The 23,467-nt window shown below is 46.3% G+C and overlaps 3 protein-coding genes across 4 annotated transcripts; 1 reads left to right on the forward strand and 2 right to left on the reverse strand.

Moving 5' to 3' along the window:
• Positions 1 to 424: 424 nt before the first annotated feature.
• TAX1BP3 (Tax1 binding protein 3) lies at positions 425 to 3,992 on the reverse strand. Its single transcript, XM_052689195.1, has 4 exons — positions 3,855 to 3,992; positions 2,552 to 2,671; positions 2,199 to 2,276; positions 425 to 1,931 (listed from the first exon to the last, which is right to left on the reverse strand). The coding sequence occupies exons 1-4, from the start codon at positions 3,891 to 3,893 to the stop codon at positions 1,794 to 1,796; spliced, it is 375 nt and encodes a 124-aa protein (XP_052545155.1). The 5' UTR covers positions 3,894 to 3,992; the 3' UTR covers positions 425 to 1,793.
• A 31-nt stretch (positions 3,993 to 4,023) lies between these two features.
• EMC6 (ER membrane protein complex subunit 6) lies at positions 4,024 to 4,932 on the forward strand. Its single transcript, XM_052689196.1, has 3 exons — positions 4,024 to 4,102; positions 4,194 to 4,260; positions 4,367 to 4,932. The coding sequence occupies exon 3, from the start codon at positions 4,409 to 4,411 to the stop codon at positions 4,739 to 4,741; it is 333 nt and encodes a 110-aa protein (XP_052545156.1). The 5' UTR covers positions 4,024 to 4,102; positions 4,194 to 4,260; positions 4,367 to 4,408; the 3' UTR covers positions 4,742 to 4,932.
• Positions 4,933 to 5,131: 199 nt separating this feature from the next.
• On the reverse strand, positions 5,132 to 17,945 carry P2RX5 (purinergic receptor P2X 5). 2 transcript variants are annotated; one of them, XM_052689186.1, is made up of 12 exons: positions 17,664 to 17,945; positions 15,816 to 15,966; positions 13,974 to 14,093; positions 12,912 to 12,987; positions 12,474 to 12,570; positions 11,964 to 12,044; positions 11,255 to 11,393; positions 10,649 to 10,785; positions 10,175 to 10,268; positions 9,565 to 9,630; positions 8,638 to 8,720; positions 5,132 to 8,209 (listed from the first exon to the last, which is right to left on the reverse strand). In XM_052689186.1, exons 1-12 carry the CDS (start codon positions 17,798 to 17,800, stop codon positions 8,134 to 8,136), a joined length of 1,257 nt encoding a protein of 418 aa, XP_052545146.1. In that variant the 5' UTR covers positions 17,801 to 17,945; the 3' UTR covers positions 5,132 to 8,133. The 2 variants fall into 2 exon arrangements, with proteins under 2 accessions (XP_052545146.1, XP_052545147.1); XM_052689187.1 differs by having other exon boundaries at positions 14,022 to 14,093; positions 17,664 to 17,942.
• Positions 17,946 to 23,467: the final 5,522 nt, after the last annotated feature.

Consider the following 23,467-nt stretch of genomic DNA (forward strand, 5'->3'; position numbering starts at 1 on the left):
AAAAAAAAAAAAAGCACTGATAATAATAAGAAACTGTATTCCTAGCTCACTTAAGCCTCTTTCAAAGGTGCTAAGACAAGTGCACTAACTTAACTCTGCTTGGTTCCACTGACATGCCTTGAATTCTAAACTGTGGATGGTAATGATTAGACTGTCAAAGGTGTTGTTTTGAAGTGGATCATGTTAATTAACAGCCCACTAATTAAAGGTATCAAACACATTTTTGTTCCTGTGCAACTTTCTAAGTATGTGTTGTGTGTTCCAGGAAGAAATTGCTACAAAAACCCAACAATGAAATCAGAACTTGCTAACCTTGACTGCATTGTAATGATGTAGTCAAAAATCTGTCATTTGAAGGCAGAAATGATGTCTCAGCTGGAAGCAGTTGAGTGATATGGCATTATTAAATGTAAGGAGAAACAACTCAGGTAATCCAGCTTTGTTTTATTGTGTGTAAAATCAAGTGAAATAGCAGTACAAATAGGAGCAGTTTTTACAGTAACAAAAATAACTCCAGCTTGAAAACCTTAAAATTTACCACTGAATTCTTAAGTTACAAAATCCAAAAGCAGTATTGGAGTAATTTAATAGATATAAAAATGGTAAATAAACATCTGCACACGTGTGCAGAAGTCTGAGATCCAGTAATAAAACATACATACATGGCACAGCAGTAATGTACTGAATAAGTTAGACTACCACCTCAAGTTCTATTTACAAGCTTACCTGAAGATTGCTTAAGGAGAGTATCAATAATGAATCAATGGAGGTGGATTAGAATCTCCAGTTTGGGGATAACTGTAAAGCTAGCTCATTAACAAACCACTAGTATGCCATGTAATTATTTGTGCAGAAATTTAAATTTGGTCAAGAGGCACTTGGACAATTTACTGGCATATTCATCTCTTCAATCAATAAGTCAGTCATTTGAACAATCTTCTAGATTGAAAGACAGACTGAAATCCACACTTCCCACTTCAACAACAGTGAAGAAACTGGAGACTATAGATACAAGCAGCTCTTTTGGTAAGTCTAGCAACAGCATTTTCTTAATTTGCTCATCCTGGTTCATATTACTTTCATTTAAACTTGATTCATTTGTTACAAATTACTTAGGAACAAGGAGAATTAAGTTTTCTTCAATACCAAAGTTGAACTGTAGTGTCTCAAAACTTTTAATACCTGCTAAGTGTACTAAATCTAACAGGTATTAATAACATACTCAGTTGTTTGGCTGAAAAGGCTGCTCTGTACAGCAAGTCTTTGCAGTAAGCCATAATGCCCCCAAAACCTTCAGCATACTCTGTCTAACCAGCACACAATGTGAGATGAGTACAGTGCTCCTTTCTACAGCAGCGTGCAACTCTTAGTCCAGGCATTTTAATTAGATAACATGGGAGGACAGGACAGCTCACTTCGAAAAGCTTAAGTACAGCAACCCCTCTTATCTTACTTGGCAGAAGCCAAATTCTTCTTGAATAGGAAACATTTGTGCTACAGAAGAATCCTGTTAGAACTGAAGCTTTTCTGAGCGCTTCCTTAGATAGTCAGGGGTTGGCCTGTCTTCCTGAAAGCCATGATTATAATAAGGTTTTCTTCCCGTGTACCTGCAGGGAAAGCTTTATAGAAGCACTCTGAGGGGACTAAACTTTAACTACTGTTAATTACACCAGAGAAAGTAAAAATAGTGTTTACCACAGTTTGGAACATGTACTTTTTCCAGACAATCCTTCCTCACTTGATATCCAGTCTGTGCATCTCCCTCCCTAACCCTTCCCCAGCTTGATCACCGATTAGGACATCATGGATTGCTGCACAGCCTTCTGCAGAGATTGTCTGGTCACCAGCAGCCGGACCACTTCTTCATTTCTTTTTGTCAGCCTCTTCCTAGCTTGGTCGTGGGTCACCATTGTCATATCCCAGCCATTCACCTAGGAAAGCAACACGAGGCTTCAGTATGCAAAGAGGCTGTTGGCTGCCTGTAGATGACCTACACCTAGCAGCTCTTCTCAAAATCCAGTCTATGGAAACAAGCTGTGGACTCATAATTAACTGCTCTGTAAGTATATCTAGTACTTAGTTCTCAGAGCACAACTGTTTTTGTAAGCCTTACAAACTGCCCTGGAAAGTGCCTAGAAGAAAGAAATCTGCCTGTAGCGTGCACATGGTACTGGATTAGCACTTGTCTTTGTGCTTACCTGCATGATCTTGTCCCCAATCTGTAGTCCTGCAATTTCTGCTGGGCCTCCTTCTGTCACCCTTGTTACATAAATACCCTGGGGAGAAAAAAAAACATTCACTTACTGTGAGTAAACTTTACAGAAAAGCCATTCTACCTAACAGTGCAAAAACACATGGTAGTATATTACAGCATTCTAGATAAAAACAGGTTTGTCCAGTGTTGAAGAACAGAAAAGTTGAGGAGAGCTAACTTAAACACGGGCTCAGTCTGCAAAAGATACCAACAAAATAACTTCAGCCAACAGTGTGAGAGGACAGAAACCAGATGCACTCCAGGAGTGCTTGCTGGCTGAATTTAACATGCTCTAACCTTGTCAGTCTTATCTTCAGAGAAAGGATTTTGAGTAGGGTCCTGATCAATGCCACCTCCGATGCTGAATCCCAGGATCAAGTTGTCACCTTGGCGAAGCTTATGTATTTCAATTCTTTGCTAAAAAGAGAAGATGACAAAATAACTGCATTGTGATTACTGACAAATCTCAAGACCTCTTCAGACTGTTCTGTGTCTGCCACAGGTACCATAAACCTCAGGTAACTCTAGGAGAGCAGGCTGTACCACAGCCTCAGCAGGAGTTATTACTCACAATACCTGCAGGTTTGATGGATGATTAACAGATCTAAAAACTGCTGGCAACACAGAACTATCACACAGCATTTGCTATCTTTTGGTCACGTGCAGTCTTGAAGTGTCAACTGGCTCTAAGCCATTCTCAGCCCTGCCCTATGACAGCAGAACAGGAAACCACCTGCAGGTAGGAGGGCACTCACACCTTTATACAGCTGTGCTCCGAGTCAGTCTTTCACCACCACCCTGAGAAACAAGGGGAAAGTAGTTTTCTAAACATGAGTCACATCTCGCTGACTGGTCATCACTCACATCTCACCAGTGCTGGTTTTTATCAGCTCCTGGCATTCCTCCTCACCCTGCCAGTCACAGTGCCGACCTATTAATAGGATGTTTTCCCTTACGAACGTTATCAGCATCTCTGTAACGCAGAGGTGGGCTCCTCGCTGCCTGTTGAATACAGGCAACTGACAAACACTGCCCACGAATATCGCGCAGCAGCCAGCTGCGATTCCCAGCTGACAGGGAAAGGCGCAGCCCCAGCTGAGACAGCGACAATCAAAGCTGCTTTGGAACTCGCAGCTGAAGGGCAGGGCGTGCCCAGAGCCACGCGGGCAGCGCTGCGCGGCCCCGCTGCTCTACCTACGGGCAGACGCGCACAGGCTTCCCTTGCACCGCTCTAATTATGGTCGCTCATAACCTGTAAAAGCGCGTCCTGCGGCTACGGAACAAAGAAACGGCATCGCGAAGCGTTACACCGCGCTCAGAGGAGCGGTTCCTCCAGCACCGGATCACGACAGCTGAATTTCCCCTTCCTCAGCAGCACAACCGGGCGGGACGAAGCCGCTCGGAGCTCTCCTCTGTCCAGATCTCGCACCGAGAGAAGGAGCGATGCGGCTCAGCTCCAGCGAGCGAACAGCGGTACGGAGCCAGCGACCGCACCCTCCTCCCACTCCTGCGCCCGGGATGGTCCAGCTCTGACCCGCTCCCTCCACCCGCACCGAATCCCGCCGCCCACCCGATCCCGGCCCGGCCCGCCTCGCCTCACCACCACGGCGGTGACAGGCTGTCCCGGCACGTACGACATGGCCCCACACACCCAGCCGCCGCTGCCGCCGCCGCCCGAACAAAAGCGCCTCCGCCGACCCCGCCCCCTGCTGCCCTCAGCCAGTCAGGCGCCGCCTCGCCCTCCGCCTCGCAGCTCCCGCCGGAAGTGAGCTCGCTTTCCCGGCGCCCCCCGCGCCAAGATGGCTGACAGTACCTTCCGGTGGGGAGGCGCGCGGTGCCGCCGCGGGGGTAAGTTGGGCCCGCAGGCGACCTCGGCTATCCCAGCCGTGCGGGCGGGGCCGGCCTGCGGTGACGGGTGCCGTGTGCTGTCCCCTGGCAGGGCGCGACGCGTAACGGTAGGGTCCGGCTGAGGGCTCTGCGGAGCAGCGTGCGGCTGTGGATGAGAGGTACGGGCCGGGGCGGGCGGTGCCGGGGGGACCCGCGGGAGGCGCCGCTTCAGCAGGCCCCGGGGAGGCGGCGGGCCGGGCACAGCGCGCGTCTGCTCTCCCCCAGCCCAGTTGGGAGCCAGGAGATCCCGGAGCCCGGCTGGGAGCCATGGCCGCGGTGGTGGCCAAGCGCGAGGGGCCGCAGTTCATCAGCGAGGCGGCCGTGCGAGGGAACGCTGCCATCCTGGACTACTGCCGGACGTCGGTGTCGGCCCTGTCGGGAGCCACGGCGGGGATCCTCGGGCTGACGGGCCTGCACGGCTTCATCTTCTACTTCCTGGCATCCGTCCTCCTCTCCGTGCTCCTGGTGCTGAAAGCCGGGCGGCGATGGAATAAGTACTTTAAATCCCGAAGGCCGCTTTTCACGGGGGGGCTCATAGGAGGGCTCTTCACCTACGTCCTGTTCTGGACTTTCCTGTACGGCATGGTTCATGTCTACTGAAACAACGGCTGTGGTAGCCACGGTGGTTTTTAATGAAGCAGGAGGACTGTTGCCAAACATCACCCACACAACTAGGCCAGCTTACCTTTTAAACTTGTTTGTTGCTTGTATCCTTCATACTGTCAGTAAATTATGTCCAAGTACAAATGAATCAGTAGTATTGTTCTAATTAAACTGAATGTGAAACCACATGGATGCCTCCCATGAACGTTTGTTTGGTAGCAGAGGATTGACTTATTGTCCTTAACTGCAGTCACAGCTGCAGGTTTTGACTACCTTAGTTCCTTGCATCCTGTGCACTGTGGGTAAGAAATACCAATTACTGCCTGTGGCTGCCTGCCCCTACATGCAAACAGAGCACTATAAAAATAAGCCACTGACACGAGGAAGTATTTCACAGTAGCATGTAATTAAATGTACGCAAAGGTTTGGTACAGAAATGTATTTGAAATGCTAGTGCAAATGTTAACTTCCACAGTTGCTGTATGTTCACACTATAAATAAATGACATTGTCACAGATATTCCTCACTGCATGTACAAAAGTCAATAAGTAATGCTCTTCCAAGTCAATCACTCTGTTGTAATACCATTGTGTCCAATGAAATACAGGCACCCAAATACACTCAGTGTCTAATTACCTGCAACTCAGTCTGTACTGAACCCCCTTGTTACAGCCACTGGCATTTTCTGCAGCTGTTACAGTTGTTGTGGTACTGTGTCTGACAGAATCTGAAAGGAACTTTTGATTGCCCCCTGAAGCAGTGAAGCCTCTTTGCTCTGGAGCTGCTTGTGCAAATGCTGTTTAATGCCTTTCAGCTGAAAGCAGCAAGCAAACTCTTGTGCAGCGACAGGGTTTTGTCACATATTCTACAACCACACCTTGTGCCATCTGGCTGTCTGGTCTTTGGGTCTGTCATCACTTCACCAGAACACTATAAAATATTACCTGTTTGTTATACAAAGATTTTACAGCATTAGGTTCTGTGTTCAAAAATATTTTACAGAAAAACTGAGTTCTGGCTCACAAAAGACAGGGTTGTACAAAAATGGGGTTTGTCAGCATTGCCTAAGTCGTGTTTCTTTTTGGGGAAGAAAAAACAGTCAAGGCTTTAACTGCCTCACTAGTATGCTTTTTCATGCCATCTGCTGCTTTTTGCACATTAATTAATATGTTTAGACTTGTACTTTTGAAATACACTCTAAACTCTTAATTGAATTGTTTTGCATAAGCATGTATCACAAAGGATACTGGCATGTGCAACCTAAATAATATATTTTACAGCAGTCTTAACAGAGCACTGCCCCAAAGTGACAAACCTTATTGCTGTACTTCAAATATAAAAAAAAAAATCAAACAAGATCCTGAGAGGAAAGCTGTTTATGTTTTATTAACTGCAATTGTTATTAACTGCAAATGAATGCTATAACTAAGGGAAATATTCTAGTGAGTTTTGGGGATGCTGAAGCCTGTGAAGACTTAAATTCAGGAAAAAGCTTTGGTTGTCTAAGAAGGACATAATTCTGTCAAGTTGAAGCATTGGCTTCAGTTGGGCACAGTCAGCTTCACGTGTTATGGTGAACTATCTGGTCTCTGAGTTGCGTCTTGGCCTGATGTCACGTGTGGGGTTTACTACATGTTTTACCATCTAGAAACTATTTAAATAGAACTAGGCCCTGATAGAAAAAGCTCTGTGTTTTTTTGTTGGCATGGTAGTTGCAGTAGGCCTGGCTAGTGTCATCTATCCATTATATGCAGGGTGCTGCATATCTGTCAAGAGTTCTGGGTCAAAGGGGAGGATTTCATTGTAAATACAGCACCAGGTGTACGTAGCTTATCCTAAACACTGGAGTGACAATAGTTTAATTCCATTTTCTAGCTAAATGTTTTGATATTTACTCACATCTGTCCAGAAGCTGGAGCAGAGGGAGAAGACTGGACTGGGTGGGGTTTGCTATTAATGACTGAATTGGAAGTTTGCCACTTCTAGCAAAGGTGAGTTTTCATTTAGACCAAAAAACCAAACCAAAACAAAAAAAATTGCTCAGAACAAACGCTTTTGAAAAATTGAAGCAGAGGTAGGTGTTGCATTCTGATTCCATCTGCGTATAACAGCAGGTGACGGCAGCTACCTGCAATGCCATCCTCCCTACAACTGTCCTAGCAAGGACACTGCAGCAGGAGGCCTTTAAACCTTATGAAAGGACTAATATTTCCAAGAGAGGAATATTCACCTACCGCCTTAGTGAGTCAGTTCCTGTCAGCTCAAGCAAATCCAAACTTGAAAAGAAAATAACATTATTTTGTAATCATTTTCTTCCTCTTAGAATAATTGCATCCCTACTTGAGCATAAATTCACACAGTGGGTTGCAGTGACTTAGTTTTCTCTTGAGAAACAACGAAGCACCTGTGGTTCTTGGAAGATACTGAAATGTTAGAACAGTGGACGTCTGTCTTCTACTTTTTCCTTCTGTTGTTGCATTTGGAAGAACCCAGCAAAGCCTGTTTGACCTGACAGAGTTTCACTTTTCAATCTCCACAGCACTACTAATATTACTAATACTCTCCCTGTCCATAAAATACTCCTCTGCACGCTGTCATCCTTTCTGTCCTCTGAAATACTGGCTATTTGGGTATAACTATAAATGGAGAATCTATGTAGCAGATGAGGTAGCTGGTTCTCCACTCAGAGCTGTGGCAGGCACTGCTGCGGACGTTCCCAGGAGAGATGAGCAGAGCACCTTGTTGCAGCAGTTGTAAAGGCTTTCCCTGGAGGAGCACCGCTCCTAGCTCTGATGGTTACAACAAAAACAGGGCAATAAGAGTAATTGGGCAGTACAGGATGATAAACCACTTTCTTCTGGACACAGTTGCTACAATTCTGCAATGCTGCATTTCGTTGCACTTCCTGACAAGAGCAGTCCTGCTGCTTTATATCTAATCTTGCAAATAAGAAAAGCGAGAGTTGGGAGCCGTGGCTGCAAGCTGGCGGAGCAGGAGACGAGTTTATTGTTGGCCACGACCCTCCTGAAAATGTCAGTGGTGTTTCACAACACTTCTCTTTTGCACTTGGAAGCAAAGCACAGCCACAGAATAATGGTGGCACGGATAGATCTATCAATAGATATAAAAACATTCATTTGGTGCCTTCTTTTTCCTCTTACAAAATCCTTTTATAAATCCATAGTGATGAACACAGGTGTTGCAAGCTCAAGATATCAGAACGTCTCAGGGAAAACAGGGTGTTCTTTAAAGGACATTTTTCCTCTGGAAATCCCAATAATGGACGGTAGATCTGATCTGGGGTAGCTCCACCTCCCAGTCCCAGTGTCATTTCACACCTGTGTAGTTTTCCTGGAACATGATTCCAGTTGACAGACCCATCATCATGTCTAGAGCCCACCGAGTTGGTCTGGGCTCTGATTCCCATTCAGAGTAGGGCTATTCAATGACTTCCTGGAACTGGACCTGAGGAAACAAGCAAAGATGACAGAAAAAGCAAGCAGGCTATTTCCATTTCAGGAGACAATGTGAGGAGGATGCTCCCAGCCAGCCTGTCCCCCCTTACCACAAAAGCCATCACAACTAAAGCTCTAGTTCTCAGTTTCATGAGGCTCTGGAGACCCTGAAGTCAGCCCAGTTCCATCTGCAGTCATTATGGACCGACAGTGCAAGGCCATTTATAGACCAACCGTGATTCTGCAACTTCCCTTTTCTCCTAGCTAATTGCAGTGATGAATTGTGGAGTGAGGGAGTAACTTGGCTAAACTCATTTGGAGGAATGTAATTTCCTGGAATTACTCTGTTTGCCACTAATGTTTATTGCATTCTACTATCTCCTATTTCTGTTAGTCATAAAGCCATTACGTTTAAACACAAAAGCCAAGGGCACTTACTTTACTTCCTCATACTTTTTGCCTCGATAAAAGTTACTCTTTTTAATCAGATAGAGCAGCACCAGGTCACAAAAGAAAGCTCCCTGCAAAACAGAAAGAATTTGTCATGGCCACTAACAAGGAACAAATCTCCCTTTGCCAATGGCCACCACTGTCCCTGCCTCCAAATACTTCCAGCCTGTACATTTGACAAGCTCTCCTCCTGGTTATCATGCTCAGCCTGCAGTTATTCATCCTTGCTTGCTCCAAGTTCTCTTTAAGGTATTTTTTTCTCCATAGCTGCTTAGATGTTATGGTCTTTGCACTGCATTTGAGGAACACTTTTTAAGCAGGGACAGTTTAGATCTGCTGTTATACAAATGCTTTAATTCCTGCCTCAATCTTCTCTTCAATGCTTGTGTTGAAATAGGCATCGCACAGCCAGAGCTTACAGGTGAGCTACTAAATGCTGGAATATCTCAGAGATAATGCATAACTGGAACTGGAAGGCAGGCATGGAGAAAAACAGTGCCTGCAGTATTTCGGGGTCATCAGGGTGCAGTACTTGAGTACATCAGACTTAACTGTGTTTGCCCTCACCATGGTAGCACTGTAATCAACAAACACAGTTCAGGGTTATTTTTTTCACTACCATGTTTCATCTTTAAAGTAGAAAAGGAAATGTTCAGATCTAATTTGTAATGAAAATTGAAGAAAAATAACTTGTAGGAGCTGCGTTTTCTTTCATGTACCATGTAATATTAGGGGTATTTAGACTACAAGGTACATTAACAGAAGCCTTCAGGACAGGACACAGACACACAACTCACTGAGCAGCCAAAGTAGTGAAAATCCTGCTGGAGAAGATAATTAAACAAATTGTCCCTTTTTATCCTCAGAGCAGCTCTTGGTCCCAATATGTTACTTTGAGAAGATACCTCAACTTACCGCTCCCATGAGAGCTAGCCCTGAACCGATATTGATGACAGTGGGAATGATGTTAAATTTCCCTGCCTAAAAGAAAAACAAATCATGAAGTATTCACTGAAAACAATCCGAGAAACAAACGTAAGGGTTTGGTATTAGAGAGGGAAGCTACTGGTGCATGTGGGTGTGTTTTGTTGGGAAGCTGCTGGTGCTTATGGGTGCGTTCTGTTAGCAAAAGGCAGGCATAACCATACAAGGATTTGCAGAGAACAGTCATCAGAGTTAAAGGTCTGTTCGTCTCAACTCCAACTGCTCATGGCTGCGTTTCTGAGCTTGCATCACCCCTGGATTAGGCTTCTTTGCTAGTGCAGACACGCTAAACAAGTCTGTGGGGCATTTTTACATTTGCTGGACTTTACATGAGACTGTTTTTAGGTATGAGAGGTGCAGACTGCTGACCTTTACCTCGTCCGCACTCCTGGTCATCTCCCTTATTATGCAGGGTGAATGACAAGCCCTCTTTCCTACAACAAACCAGACAGTCTGTTCTCATCCCAAAGCTGCTTTTTCACTGAGAAATGTCTCCCTGCTTCTTCTCCAGGCTAGCAAATATTCTGGCCTGAAATCTCACCTTGCCATTCACCATCACATCAAAACGGATTCCATACGCTTTAAAGAGTGTCCGGTACTCAATCCCCTCAGCATCCCGGTAATATTTAGCAAACCTGAAATGGAACAATACCAATTTTAACTCCATCATCTGCCCCCACACACTAGAACCCATCTGAGTTCACCCCTCTGTGCCAATGGATCTATTCCTCCTATCAAAAACAGCTTTAGCTGTGAAGTGTGGCTCCGAGTGGCAGTCAAGTCAGGCCCTTCTCAGGATGGTGTTTCTTAGCTGATGGTAACAGAAAGCCACTCAGATGGGGAAGTGTCTACCCATCCTTGTAGCAGTTACAACTTCTTTGGACATTCCTTTCTCATTACCACATGAAGTATGGAAAGAAAAGTACTGCTGCTGTAGGCAGATGAGCAGTGGGTAACACCAATTAAGAAGGGACTGCCAGAAGTCATAACTGACGTGCTTCTCCTTTCTACTTACCTGAAGTTGTACCCAGAAGAGACAGACTTTTCTGCAAACTTGTTATCCAGACGGCTAAAAGAATAGTGGGGATTACATTCAGAAGGGGCTTTATCAAGATCACAGTTCCATTCAATCTGAATTCCTATCACACCACCCTTAATGAAAGAGAGAGACAATGTGAGTTCAAGCTTAGTTCAATCAGTCTGTTTCAGCTTTGCCCAATCCTTGAGCAAGATTTCCCCAGGGACAAGAACAGATGCATTTCTGGTCAAACACTTCTGGATGGGCTAAGTTCATTTTTATAATAATAAGCACATTACTGAACACACAACCCTAGTCTGGAAGAGGCTTCTCACCCTGTTTTCATTAAGTAGCTGTAACAATTCAGGGGGTAAGCTCTAAATAACAGAAAACTACCCCTTCCAATTCTTCCAGAAAAGACACATTTTCTTGTCTCCCATTCCCCAGGGACAGGATAAATGGAACCAGCATGATTTTAAGAAACAGCATCTCCATTTTTCCCTGAGCCTGGATGGGAAGTCCTGGGCAGTCACCAGTGGCTCTCCTCAGCCACTCAGCAAGCAGTACAGCCAGCAGAAACACAAGCTCGAAGAGTACTCCTACCTCCAAAGCCATTTCCTGAAAGTCATTCCCAGCCCATCTGACGATGTTCCCCAGAAGGAAGATGGGGCAGTAGGGATGTTCCTTGCTGTAGCGGCAGGTCTTTAGGTAGGACTCATTGTTGGTGGCCAGCACATTCATCCTACATATGGGGAAGAGGGGAAGGCATCTTGTCTCCCTCTTTGCTTGCCTACACAGCCTACAACCACAAGGCTATGGAGATGAAAGATTTCTTCAGCACTCTTCAGTCTGTCTGAGCCTGTCAGAACAGCAAAGCCACACTTCTTTCTACTCTCCTTACTTCTGTCTTAATGGAGCAAGAGCTGCAGCAGCAAATGCAAACAACACTTCAAATTTGTATTTTCCCAACTTCGATCACATCTTCATTTATACAGAAGAGAAATAGCTGGGAGCAGAAGCAGCTCAGAAACCTGACTGTGCACTGGCTGTAGAACATACCCACTGCCTTAGAAGCTCTCCCCCAACTCGACTCATGCTGCAGGAGCTGTCACAGACCACATTTGGTGACAGCCTTATCTGAGTTGTTCCCTGAGATGCTCCAGCCCAAGCCAAAGGCCTCCCTCTATGCTTTAGAAGAGGAAGCACTCATTTCCCCACCCCAGCCACAGGGAGGAGAAGGATAGTGGAGCAAAACAAGGTTATTGGCTCTGTGATGGAGAAGATACAGGGACCTCTGGGCACCTGCACTTACTTGGAGAATTTAAACTTGGGGAACCGGATCGAGTTCTTGATGAAAACAGTGAAGTTTTCTGCACTGGCGAGAAGTGGTTTCCTGGAACAGAAGGGTTTGTTCCATGTTTTACATCTGTACTCTGCTCACACGTTTAACTGAAAGTGCCATTTAAGAAACAGCTCAGTACTATCCTGTGCTGCTTCCAGGAGTGAATCTGCTGCTCAGAGCACAGGGCTTCAGCAGCCACACCTCCACGACTGGACCCAGCTCCCCACACTGCCAGCAAGATGTTAGTGAGGAGCATGCAGGCGAGGGGGGACACTGCAGCTGGACACAGCCCTGGGAATGCCAGTGAGCCAAGCAGGTGAGCAGAGGGCCAGTCCTGTTGGGGGCCAAGCAGGGCTCCCTCCTGCTCTGAAACAGCCAATATTCAAGCAAGCAAACAAGCAGTAGGAACTCAGACACCACCCTGAATGACACACAAGCCAAGCAACTCAAGCTTGGAAACAGCATAGGACAGCCACGTACTTGGGCTTGGATCTTTTCTCCACTGGGCACCAGGCCAATACCTCACAAGAACCTCTGATGTTGTCCCTGTCTTTCAAACAACGGCCAGTCTTAACCCCTGTAGCACAGACAGCACAGAAAAGGTCACTCAAAGCAGCTGCTCCCTCTCCTTGTCCGCAGGGTAAATGAAAATCAGATGCTTTTCACTGCCACCCTAAGCCCTCCTCCCTGCTGTGAAAAGCCCTCTTAGCTGGAACAGCCCCTCTGTTGTTGCTGCTCTCAGCAGCCCGGGGTGCTTTGTGCCCAGCCATCAGAGAGCTGTAAACAAGGAAGTGTCTTAAAGAAAAGAAATTATTATTGCTGTCTGAAGTCAAAGCTCTCCGGGGTTATAACCCGGCCGATCTCTGAAAGAACCTGCCTCTATCAGAAGGTGTAGAGGAGGAGGGTCTCTTTCCTTACCATTACCAGCCACCACTGCTTGCCCTGCAGGGCAGTCTTCATCCTCATAACACAAGGCATCAGGAATGTTTACACTCTGCAAAGCAGAAGAGGACAGGAGTGAGAACTGTGGCAGGACACGACACACAGCAGCAGAGCTACATGCATTTCACTGAACCCTCTACAGAATGGTGATCAGTGAAAACAAGCAGCTGGAGCACTAACAGTAGGCAGTGTGCAAATAACTTGGCTACGTCACATTACCAGCAACAACATGCTTCAGCAATGAAGTCTTGCTTTAGGTCTCTGCTCAATCTAAAGAAGGATAAGCTGTGGAAGAAGCCAAGCAAGCAACATCTTCCACTACTCAACCAAAATAAGCAGAAGGCCACCACATTTCTCGTTAAGAGATAACTGTATATTTGATTTAAGCTGCAAGTTGTGGTGAGCCCTCAAATTACCCTACTCCTGGCTGCATGCTGGGTTAACGCAGCCACTAGAGGACAGCCGTGTCCTTCACAATCAACCTGTGCTGACAGCCTGGATTACCCCACCTTTCTGTGAAGGAAAATTGATCACTGCTATGTTGCCAACAACACTCCTTGGAATGCCAGCATCCTCGTCCCCCAGGCTTCAGCCCATTCTGAACCATGACTCCATGGAGGATATGTAAACAAATATTTACTTGTAATCATGTAAAAATGTAAGGCACATTCTGGAAAGCACTAAGCATTCTCACACATCCTGAAGGTAGCAAAAGCCTGAATGTTCAGCCCTTCCCACAGGGGGCCTCTTAGAATGTCTCCTTTGCCCATAACCGAACTGAATCACCTCCAGGCTGTTTTCCCATGACCTTTTCTGACCCTGACCAATCACTATTCAAGTCTCATCTCCAGCTAGGCAGACATCCAACACCTTTAGTTAAAGCCTCTATGTGATCAGTGCCTCTGGAAATTAAGAGAGATGAACCTTCCAGGTTTTAAGTAATCAGTCCAATTTTCCTAACCGATGCATACTACAGAGAAAAAGCGTTCGCCTTCTATCCTCCCCGTGTTCGCTGCTGCGTCCTCTGCCAGGTCTTACCCCCAGTTTTGTAGGGGTCTGGGAGCCAAAGGACTCAGTTCTTCCTACCTCAGGACACGTGGTTTGTCTCTGGTTTGGGGTCACAATCAAATTTGTCATGACAAAGAAGACGTTTTCACCCTAGAATAGACAAAGTAAGGCAGAAGTGTTAGAAAAACCTATTTTAAAGAACTTGTTACAAGTTCTCTGCAGAACAGTAACAATTCCTCCTCTTCTTGTGCTTTTCATGGTAGGATACAGTAAAGCTGTTTGTTTCAGTGTTTGCTTGAATTTGGATATTGCCAGTCTCACACAGCTCTGACACAGAGAGGAGCAGTGATTTCATTAGTCACAAAAAAGCAGGTGAGGGCTGAAAGCAAAGCTAATTGCAGCTCTCTCCGGTTAAGGTGTTATCATCCACTAGATTAAGTTGCTTCTGTCATACAGTTCTGTATACATGAAAAGTCTGATGAGACAACTTCCTTATGAGTGGAAGGACTTACATCTTAGTGGGTCTCTGTGGTGTAAGGCGTTTTGCTTCAGAATCTGCCTTAATTTGGTGAGCAGGACTGCTGAGCTTGGCCTCACTGCCCACTCAGCAATCACTTACCATCCTTCTCAATAAGGGACACAGTGCCTGACCAGGGATCACAGGCTCCATCCCACTGCAGAACTTTTCTCAGGCAGGGTTGGGCTGGCTGCCCCAGCTGTGCTGTTACAAGCCTGAGCTCATAGAACAAACCTCCATGACATATTTATATTTGCATTCACAGCCTATGGAAGTTCCCGTGTTTTACTGTGAGCCCAATGTCTGACATCACTATCATTACGCTGGATTCAATATTGTAGCCTGATTGCCCAGTCACATCTGAATTCATGATGCCATAGTACAAATATCCACATCAGGGGGCTCAGAAGCAAAGCTAGCTATCTTTACCTAGTGTGCCACACTACAGTGACTCCCAGTAAACCAACACATGATAAAGAGACCAGCACTTTGGTCACAGGAGAAACATCAGACAAGTTAAAATACCGATCAGCATCACCATTTCATTTTTGGGTATGCACAACTGGCCACCTGCGAAGGATCCCACGGCTCCCACACAGCTTCAGCACAAGCCTGCTGCCTGGCCTTCCTGCTGCACAGCCCACGTTGGTTGGAGATCTACAGCTGACAGTGAGCTTTGCATCAAAACTGGTGGAGATGCAGCACACAAACCCACAGATCTGAGCGAACTGCAGAATGAAGGTGAAGTCTTACATACAAATTGTTCAGTTTGCAGTCTTCAGCCCAGAACCCTGAATTAACTCTCACGTCCCTTCATGCACACGTGCCAGCTGCTAACAGGGAAGCACACAAACAAACAGCCCCTAGCAAGCACAGCTTGCCATCACAGTAGCAGGCCCATCTGCTGGCATCTTCCCCTTAAAGCATCAACTCTGCATTTCACTTTGTCTAAGCCAAAGAAGCAGCAAGGCAAGTTTAGACAGATCCATTTCAAGCAAGTCTCGTCACTCAAATTGCAACACATTTATTTCCATCGTCTCCCTCCCCTGGGCTGCCCCATGCATGCCTGCTCCAGCTCTCTAAAGGAGGTTCAGCTGAGCAGTCCCACTGAAATCCACCAGACTGCTGCTGAAGGGCTCTGTTTATCAAATATTATCCTTTGTAAGAAAGAAAGGCTCTTTATATATTTGCTGAAAAGACATAAGAGGAGGCACAACACTGCTATCTTGTAGCCCACCTATAGTTTTCTCACAGGAAGACCTGGATACATCACTGTAGCCTTTCCACCAGCAGACAGATTGGAACATGTGCTTCTACCTGAATGGCCGACACAACAGGAGCAGCATGATTCCTACCTGTGGAGGGATGACGTAGTCTGCAACATCCCACAGCCTCTCCCCCAGCTCCGAGGTGTTGGTGAATGCCACCCCTTTCAGCTTGGTGATGACAGAGCTCTGCAGGGATGTGTCCGTATCCTGGTAGCCTTTCTTGACAACAAACACCCACCTGGGAAGAGCAGAGCAGGCAGCAATGTTAGTGAGTGGAATTGGGGAACAATCTAGCCAGAGATTTACACCAAGGCCAAGGAACCTTTAAGGACAAAAAACATGTGAACGACATCAAAGCCTCTGTTACTATTGGAGGACTCCTAAATTCAGAATGAACTGATTGATACAGGCTGCGCTTACCTACAGCTCTGGAGGAAGAGTTTGGGAGAGGGACACAGGCTGCATTTGCTGGCACAGCTCCCCTTCACAGAGCTAGACTGCACTAAGGCATACAGAGAGCAAAGGCAGCCATCTCAGGAGCTGAGCAGCATTCACACACACTGCTCTCCCCCTTGTGCCAGACCTGAGCAATAACATTCTCCACTCCTATGAACTGTCCCACTTCCCTATTTTCCCAAGAACGCTGCATCTTCTCCCCAAGAAAGGCTCGAAAGCAGAGTCTTAAGTTTTCCTCAGTGAATCTGTGAGGAAAGGCAGCTATACAGAAGGAACAATCCAGAGGAGTTTGATGATTGCAGGCTGGACAGCCTCTGAACAGGGAGCCGTACACAGCCAGGCAGCACCAGGCTAATGCCAACCACTTCCATAACCAGCTGTAGGTCCCCAGCCACAGAGGAGGCACTGCAGGCACCGTGCTGCAGGCAGTGCCTAAGCTCTGCTGATGTCCATGAATGCAAACTGTCAGTTTGGCCCGGAAGTTCTCTAGACATTCACGGTCGCTGCTCTGCACTGTCCCTCTTGGATGCAGGATGTGGTCTCAGAAACATTATCTACAGAACTCCTCCGTTAGCAGCTAATACATACCAGAGCATTGAGACTGCATCACTGTCCCACTAACTGAAGCTCTGAAACAGTACACCTTTCTATAAATAAATCCAGAATGCCAAAGTAACTCTACTATATATAATCAGTGAAAGCATGAGGCAAAAGAAAAGTGAGAGGATCCCACAGCTCAGAGAGAGAGAGGGAAAAGACTTATCAGACACATTCTAGAAAGCCTCAGAAACTCAAGAAGCAAAGGCCCATCACACAGGCTGGATGACCCCCCATCTCAGCCTGCATGCAGCAAGGAGTACGGCCATGTTTGTTTTATACCAGTGACTGCCTCCAGAACCTCTTCTGAGAGGTGCTCTGCCCATCTCCATGCCAACCGTGCTCAGAAATAAATGCAAGGCAGCTGACATGCACGCTGCTGCATCCTGCACAATCCCAGTGGCTGCAGCTCACTCCAGCAGATACATCTGTCACTTTCTGCTTGGTTCCCTCTCGTTCAGACTCAAACATTTCATGCAGACGAGCTTGGTTTGTCTCATGGCTCAGCAACCTTGGCCCTGCATGCCATTGTCTCTAACGAGTCAATTGTTAAGGCTTGGCACCTTTCCTACCAAATACAGAAATAAAGGAGTAAATAATGCAGTGTAGAGCCACGGTGGCATTTGATCCATTTTTAATCATACATTAATCTGGAAGGTAGAGATGAATCCAGCAATCTCCAGCCAGTGAAAAATCAGATAAGAGTTTATTAGGTATTACAAAATCCCAGCGTTATAAATAAACACAGTTATCTGTATTAAAGTCATGCACCATAGCAAGCAATCCCTGTAATGTAAGCTGAAGTATCTTACATTAATCTTCATCACAACACAGCAAGCAAATGTAACCACGGCAGTACGTTTAATAGAGGGTGATCCTTACCCCACCAGGTAAGCCAGGATGGAGAGCTGCACCACTCGATAGAGGATCCCAACCTTCTTGTTCTTCGCAATGACGTATTTCTCTGTTTTATAATCAAAAAGCGATAGAAACAAACCCTTCCAAGACACCTGCCCCATTCTCCCAGCTCTCTCTACTGGAGCTGGAGCAGAGAGCAGTGTTTGCAGCTCAGTTATCTGCACGTGCTCTGCAGGGAAACCTGACGCACCAACCCTTCAGAGTGAAAGGCTGATCTCCTCCCTCCTGTCAGCTGCTTGCCAGCAGCAGCATTCAGGCTGGGAGCCGGCAGCTGCAGTAACACCACATCCTTGCTTTCTGCTTTCCAGACTTATCATTCTCTGCGGAAGCCCCCACCTCAGGTCAGCTCCTCTCTCTTCATTCTCTCTCCCCCAGTCACCAAACGTTTATATGAAACACATTATAGCACAAAATCGTGTTGCAGAGCCATAGTATCTCACTGCTAAGTATTACAGCCTGCACTCAGCCTTCGCATGATGGCAAAACAGCAGTTTAAATTTGTAATTACTTCAGCGTTCACATGAGTGACAAGAACTTGACCCCTTACCAGCCAAAATGCCCACCTAGCCACTCCATCATCCTGCCAAAAGAAAGCAATTTAAACTAGAAACTAAATTCTGTGTGTGGATGCAGTTAAGAGATCATTCACAGTCATCCAAATGCACAGTGAGTGCCAAGCCAAGTGGATTTAGATACAGGACATGCCACCTGGTGCAGTACCGAAGGGAGAGGAGCAGATTTAACCCCACTGAGCTGAGAGCTGTTTACTACCTGGTAGCACAGAGATGAGTCCTGGTGTAACAGAGACACCTGTGTCTGCAAGGACATGAAATAGCCATTACTGAATGGCCATTACAAGGATGGAGGACACTGTCCCCTGGCTAAGGAGAGAACAGAGTGAGCTCTGAGGTAAAAAATGAAGTAAGACAGGATCTCCCAGCAGCACAGCCAAAAGATGTGTCCTTCCACACCAGGAGAAGCTCCAGCAGCAAGCTGAGACGTGAACCAGTGTGCCCTTTGTAAAGGGATCCCATTCATGTGCACCATGCTCTTGAGATTACTCAGTACACACCTGTGATGCACACCTGAACACAGGACCAGCGAGCAGGTCACAGTCACATGCTGCATATGCAGAGCACTGCCACATTACCAAGGCTGCTTTAGCACACATTCCTCCTCCCCATATCCTCAGAAAACCTCATTTTGTCCCTTATCCCAGAGACATCCCTAGAGTTTCTAATACAAAGTGAAATAACTCTTTGTCCAGCAATTGCAAAACTGGAACAGAAATCTGCTGGGGAGCTCTTTAACCCAGCAGCTGCTGCACTCCCTGCTTCCAGCCCCACAAACAAAGGGTTTCACAGCACAGCTCTCCTCAGGGCAAACAAGTAAGAAATGCATGCTCAGCCTATCTGCCCCACTGCTGCCTGGAGCCCAAAGCCAAGTGATGAGTGGTGGTGCTGGGAGGAAGGAGCATCCTAAAGGAACCTGACCTGCTCTTCTGCTCGGAGTTCAAACACTTCTTCAGGTATCATCTGCTGGGTGACAGCTGAGCAGTGCCTCTGAGCACGGGCACAGTCCCACATAAACACCATCTGCTCGTCCTGATTCTTCAGCTGGAGCAGATATCAAATACATCCCATGTCTTTGTGACACGCGTCCTGTTCACTCATAACTGCCTCCAGCATTGCTCCTATTGCACTAAAAGCAAGCAAGTTCATAGCAAAGCACCAGTGAAAACAAGGGAGCCCATACAGCACTGTCCAGAAATCCCTCTGTCCATCCTCCTTTTCCCCAGAGTCACCTCCTTATCTGTCTGTGTGACAGCACAGGCTACGATCAGACTACAAAACTTGCTAAGAGTTAAGCAGTGTGTTGCCTCCTGGCCTGGTTTTACTCGGTGACACAGACAGTAAATTTTTTGCAATTACTTTCCAGGTCAGTTAATCTGAGAAAGGATTTACGCAGGTTAGGAAAAGAACGCTGCTTTGAGAGAGAGGTTTTCCTATTATAGCTGTGAAGATGTGAAGCTGAAGACATCAACCAGATCCAATCACAAATTGAAAAATGGATGTGAAGCTAATGGAAACAGCTTGGGTTGGCAGGGACCATAATGACCATCTACCACCAACCCCATCTGTTCTTGTGGATTGTTGGGGGGTTTTTTTGGAGCCATGAAACAGAAGCACTGCTGCAAGTGCTGTTTTTGAACACAAAGTTTCATTTTGAATCAAGCATACCTCAGAACATCCTGAATATCACTCCACACAGGCAAAATTAATGCTGACAGCAGTGCTGCTCGCATGCTTTTGCAGGTATCGTTCTCATCATCTTTTAGCTTTCATATCCTTATTTTTTTCTTGCTTGGAAAGCAAGACTACTGAAAGCAAGACTACTGGTGTGTTTCTCAGAGCCTGTGCACTTTTCAAATGTTAGAGTCTCATTTACGTGGGAGGAAGAAAATAACTTAAAATCTAACCATCACTTAAAGGCAAAAATGTAGTTTGTCCTTCTCAAGGGACTCAGGCTGTCCCTCTTCTGCAAGACATCTCCCTTCTCAAGTCCAACACTTTGAATTTCCCATGTAAACATGCAGTTCTGTTCCTTCCCCAGCAGGCCATTTAGTCAGTCTAAAAATTCTCACGGGGAAGATTTCTCCTCCCATACTGAAACTCTCTTCCTCTTTTTATTCCTGACACATTACGCCTACACATAACTACTTGTACAGCACACAGTAATTGCATTCTCGTTATTCACAGGTAGTCACAAGATGCACATCTCTTTTGTGCCCAGACCCTTCGCACATCTCTCCAGCTGTCAGTAGCTCCCTGGTGTTAATCCATCCCGGAGCTGAGCTGTGTCCAGCCATGAGCCAAATACAGGGACTGAGGAAATTAACCTCTGATCCCTGTCCTGACCTAAAGGCATTCAGAACATAACAAGGTTGCACCTGTCTCTTTCAGGCATAGTAAGATAGAAATATTTTATGTTCAGACCAGTATCCTGGTGCAATATTACCTCTAAGTCACACCCAGAAGACACTGAGCAATGGCAGACAACCTTGGCCAGTGCAATGAATCAAGTGGAATCTGATGCTGGAAGTGCCCATTTTAGGCCCTTGTTCACTTCCAATTCCAAACGATGGTCCTCCAGACACAGCTGCTCTCAGTGACCCCCACTCCACTCTTTACTGAGCTACTGAGTGCAGCAGAAAACATCATCTCCCAAAGGCAGGACAGCTGACTCACAGAATACTAAGCCATTTCTGAAGCACTGGAAATGCTCCCGCAGCAAATGCATCATGCAGATAGGTGCCAGAGCAGATACTGAAAATAGAAAGGAGACAGAGAGCACAGGACGTAAACAGATAAACTATTTTAGCAAGGAAATGAACAGTGGAAATGGCCAGGTCAGCTCTCTTCATGAGCATTTTATTTTTCTTTCTCATAGTAAACACACCTTTAGAACAACACCAAAGAAAAACAAGGGGAAGAGTTTAAGAGGTTGAGAAAGGAAGTTCTCTCAACCCACAGCACGTTCACACCTTCACACAGGAAACAAACTGCATTCAGAAAATGATAAATTTGGTTGCAAGAATAAAGAAACACATTTGCCACCTGCAAGGAAAATTGCTCTGCTCAGTTTCCCATTCCATTTCTCCATTCCAGCTCATCTATTCTGTTACAAGGGACAGAAAATTTCTCTTGTGAGGTTGTAATCCAATCAACTTCCAAATAAACCTGCCCCAACAGGCTCTCAAGCAAAGCACTTCATTGCTCATATCTGATCTTACATCAGCACGTAGCTCTAAATGAAGAATTACTTATGGTGTTTCTCTGATAAGCTTTAAGAACAGACTTCCACTTTACTGACCCCCACGAACTACCAAACCACTCACAGAGTTCAACATGCAAACCTGCCAGCTGGCCACGATGAGGGAAGGAGAACCAAACCAAGGCTCGTCAATCTTCCTGGCATGTAAGACATAAGCAGATGCTATCACTCCTGGTTAAAATAGCATTTCAAATTGTATCCTGCCCCCCCCTGCAAGGATGCAATTAAAAAGCTATCTCAGGTGCATCAGTTCTTGCCAGTCACCTTCCTATTCCTTGGCTATATTCCAGCAAAAATAGCTGAGATCTGTCAGGTGAAGCTGACCTGCAGGGAGCTAATCTCCCCACCTGGAATGGTCTGGAGACAGGCCAGGGCTGAGAGCTAAGATGGCTGGAGCAGAGAGAAGGGAAGATCAGCACCCATCCGTGGGTAGAGGACAAACGTCTATTTGTGCTTTCCTGGGTCCCAACAGCATTCGGTTGCCTCTCCCCAGGAGAACGAGGCAAAGACACAACAGCAGATCTCACCAAGTCTGCTGCCGCGGGAGCCTGGCTGGGGTATGACGTTAATGACTCCAAATGAGTCATTTGCAAATCTTCTCATTCAGGGAGATGGCATAACAGTGCCACTGCAGAGTGCATTACAGTCAGGGCGAGGCGACACACCACAGCCACACCATCAACAAGGCTTTTGTACAGAGGATTTTATTCAAAACTCAGATTGCAAATAAATTTAGAAGCAGACACAGCAAGACTTCCATGGAAGCAGTACAAAAAACCATCTGTGGTTTGGATGTTCACTAATCCCTTAAGTGCCATCCAATTACTGCAAATGCCTTTGGCATCCACTACAGCAATCGTGAAGAATTAAATGATCGAATGGCACTCATTGGAAATCACAAGTCACAGAACTCTATAATGCAATTAAGAAAAAAAAATCTAAAAAGGAAAACATCAGAACCCACTGCAAAAGTTGACCTCTTTGGGAGCCATGAGGGACAACAAAAGGGATTAAGTAATGAGGGATGCTTAATTCAGAGAAGAAACTAGAAGAAAAAAAGAGAGAGATTGGGAGTGTAAGAACGCTGGATGAAGAAGAGGTAACTTTAACTTGCAGCTCCTCATTCTTAGCACAAACTCCAACAATTAATTTCATAGAATCATAGAATGGGTTGAAAAGGACCCCAACGATCATCTGGTTCCAAACCCCTGCTGTGTGCAGGGTCCCCAACCAGCAGCCCAGACTGCCCACAGCCACATCCAGCCTGGCCTTGAATGCTCCCAGGGATGGGGCATCCACAGCCTCCTTGGGCAACCTGTTCCAGTGCATCAGCATCTTCTGAGTGAAAAACTTCCTCCTAATATCATAATTAATGACCTTTCCTAAGGGAAAGTAACCAAAGCACTCCCAGCAGCTTTTCTGTGCCATAACTTAGCCGGTGTGGTCAGGCTGCAGAGATCTCCAGATGCTTCAGAACAGCCAGGACTCCAGCAGCAGATGGGGAAGGGGGGCTGGGAAGGCTGCAGGGCTGCTGTGGGGGTGGGCAGCGAAGGGCAGCAGCTGCACGGCTGTAACGTGCCTGGGAAAGGTACAGCAAGGCACTATGGCTTCAGCCATCAGTGCGGCATTCCTACACAGGCTGGGATCTTTTGCAAGACTTTATTCTCAAAAATAGGTGCAATTAAGAACTGCAAAGCACACACACACACACATATATATATATATGTCGCAGCCTACATACTCATACATCAGTGAATGTGTGTATTCGCAAAACGGTCTTTCTTTTCTTGTTTGCAACAGCACACTGGGCAGCCTCTGCCCACCCATTTCTATTCCTATTTCCACTTCCTCCAACTCTCCGCTCCCGCAGCTCAGCGCGGATCCGCAAGGCGGGGCTCCCTGGCGGCGCTGCCCGTCCGCCCCACCCCCCGGTC

The sequence above is a fragment of the Tympanuchus pallidicinctus genome, unplaced genomic scaffold (genome assembly GCF_026119805.1).
Source record: "Tympanuchus pallidicinctus isolate F22 unplaced genomic scaffold, pur_lepc_1.0 scaffold24, whole genome shotgun sequence".
NCBI classification, from domain to species: Eukaryota; Metazoa; Chordata; class Aves; order Galliformes; family Phasianidae; genus Tympanuchus; species Tympanuchus pallidicinctus.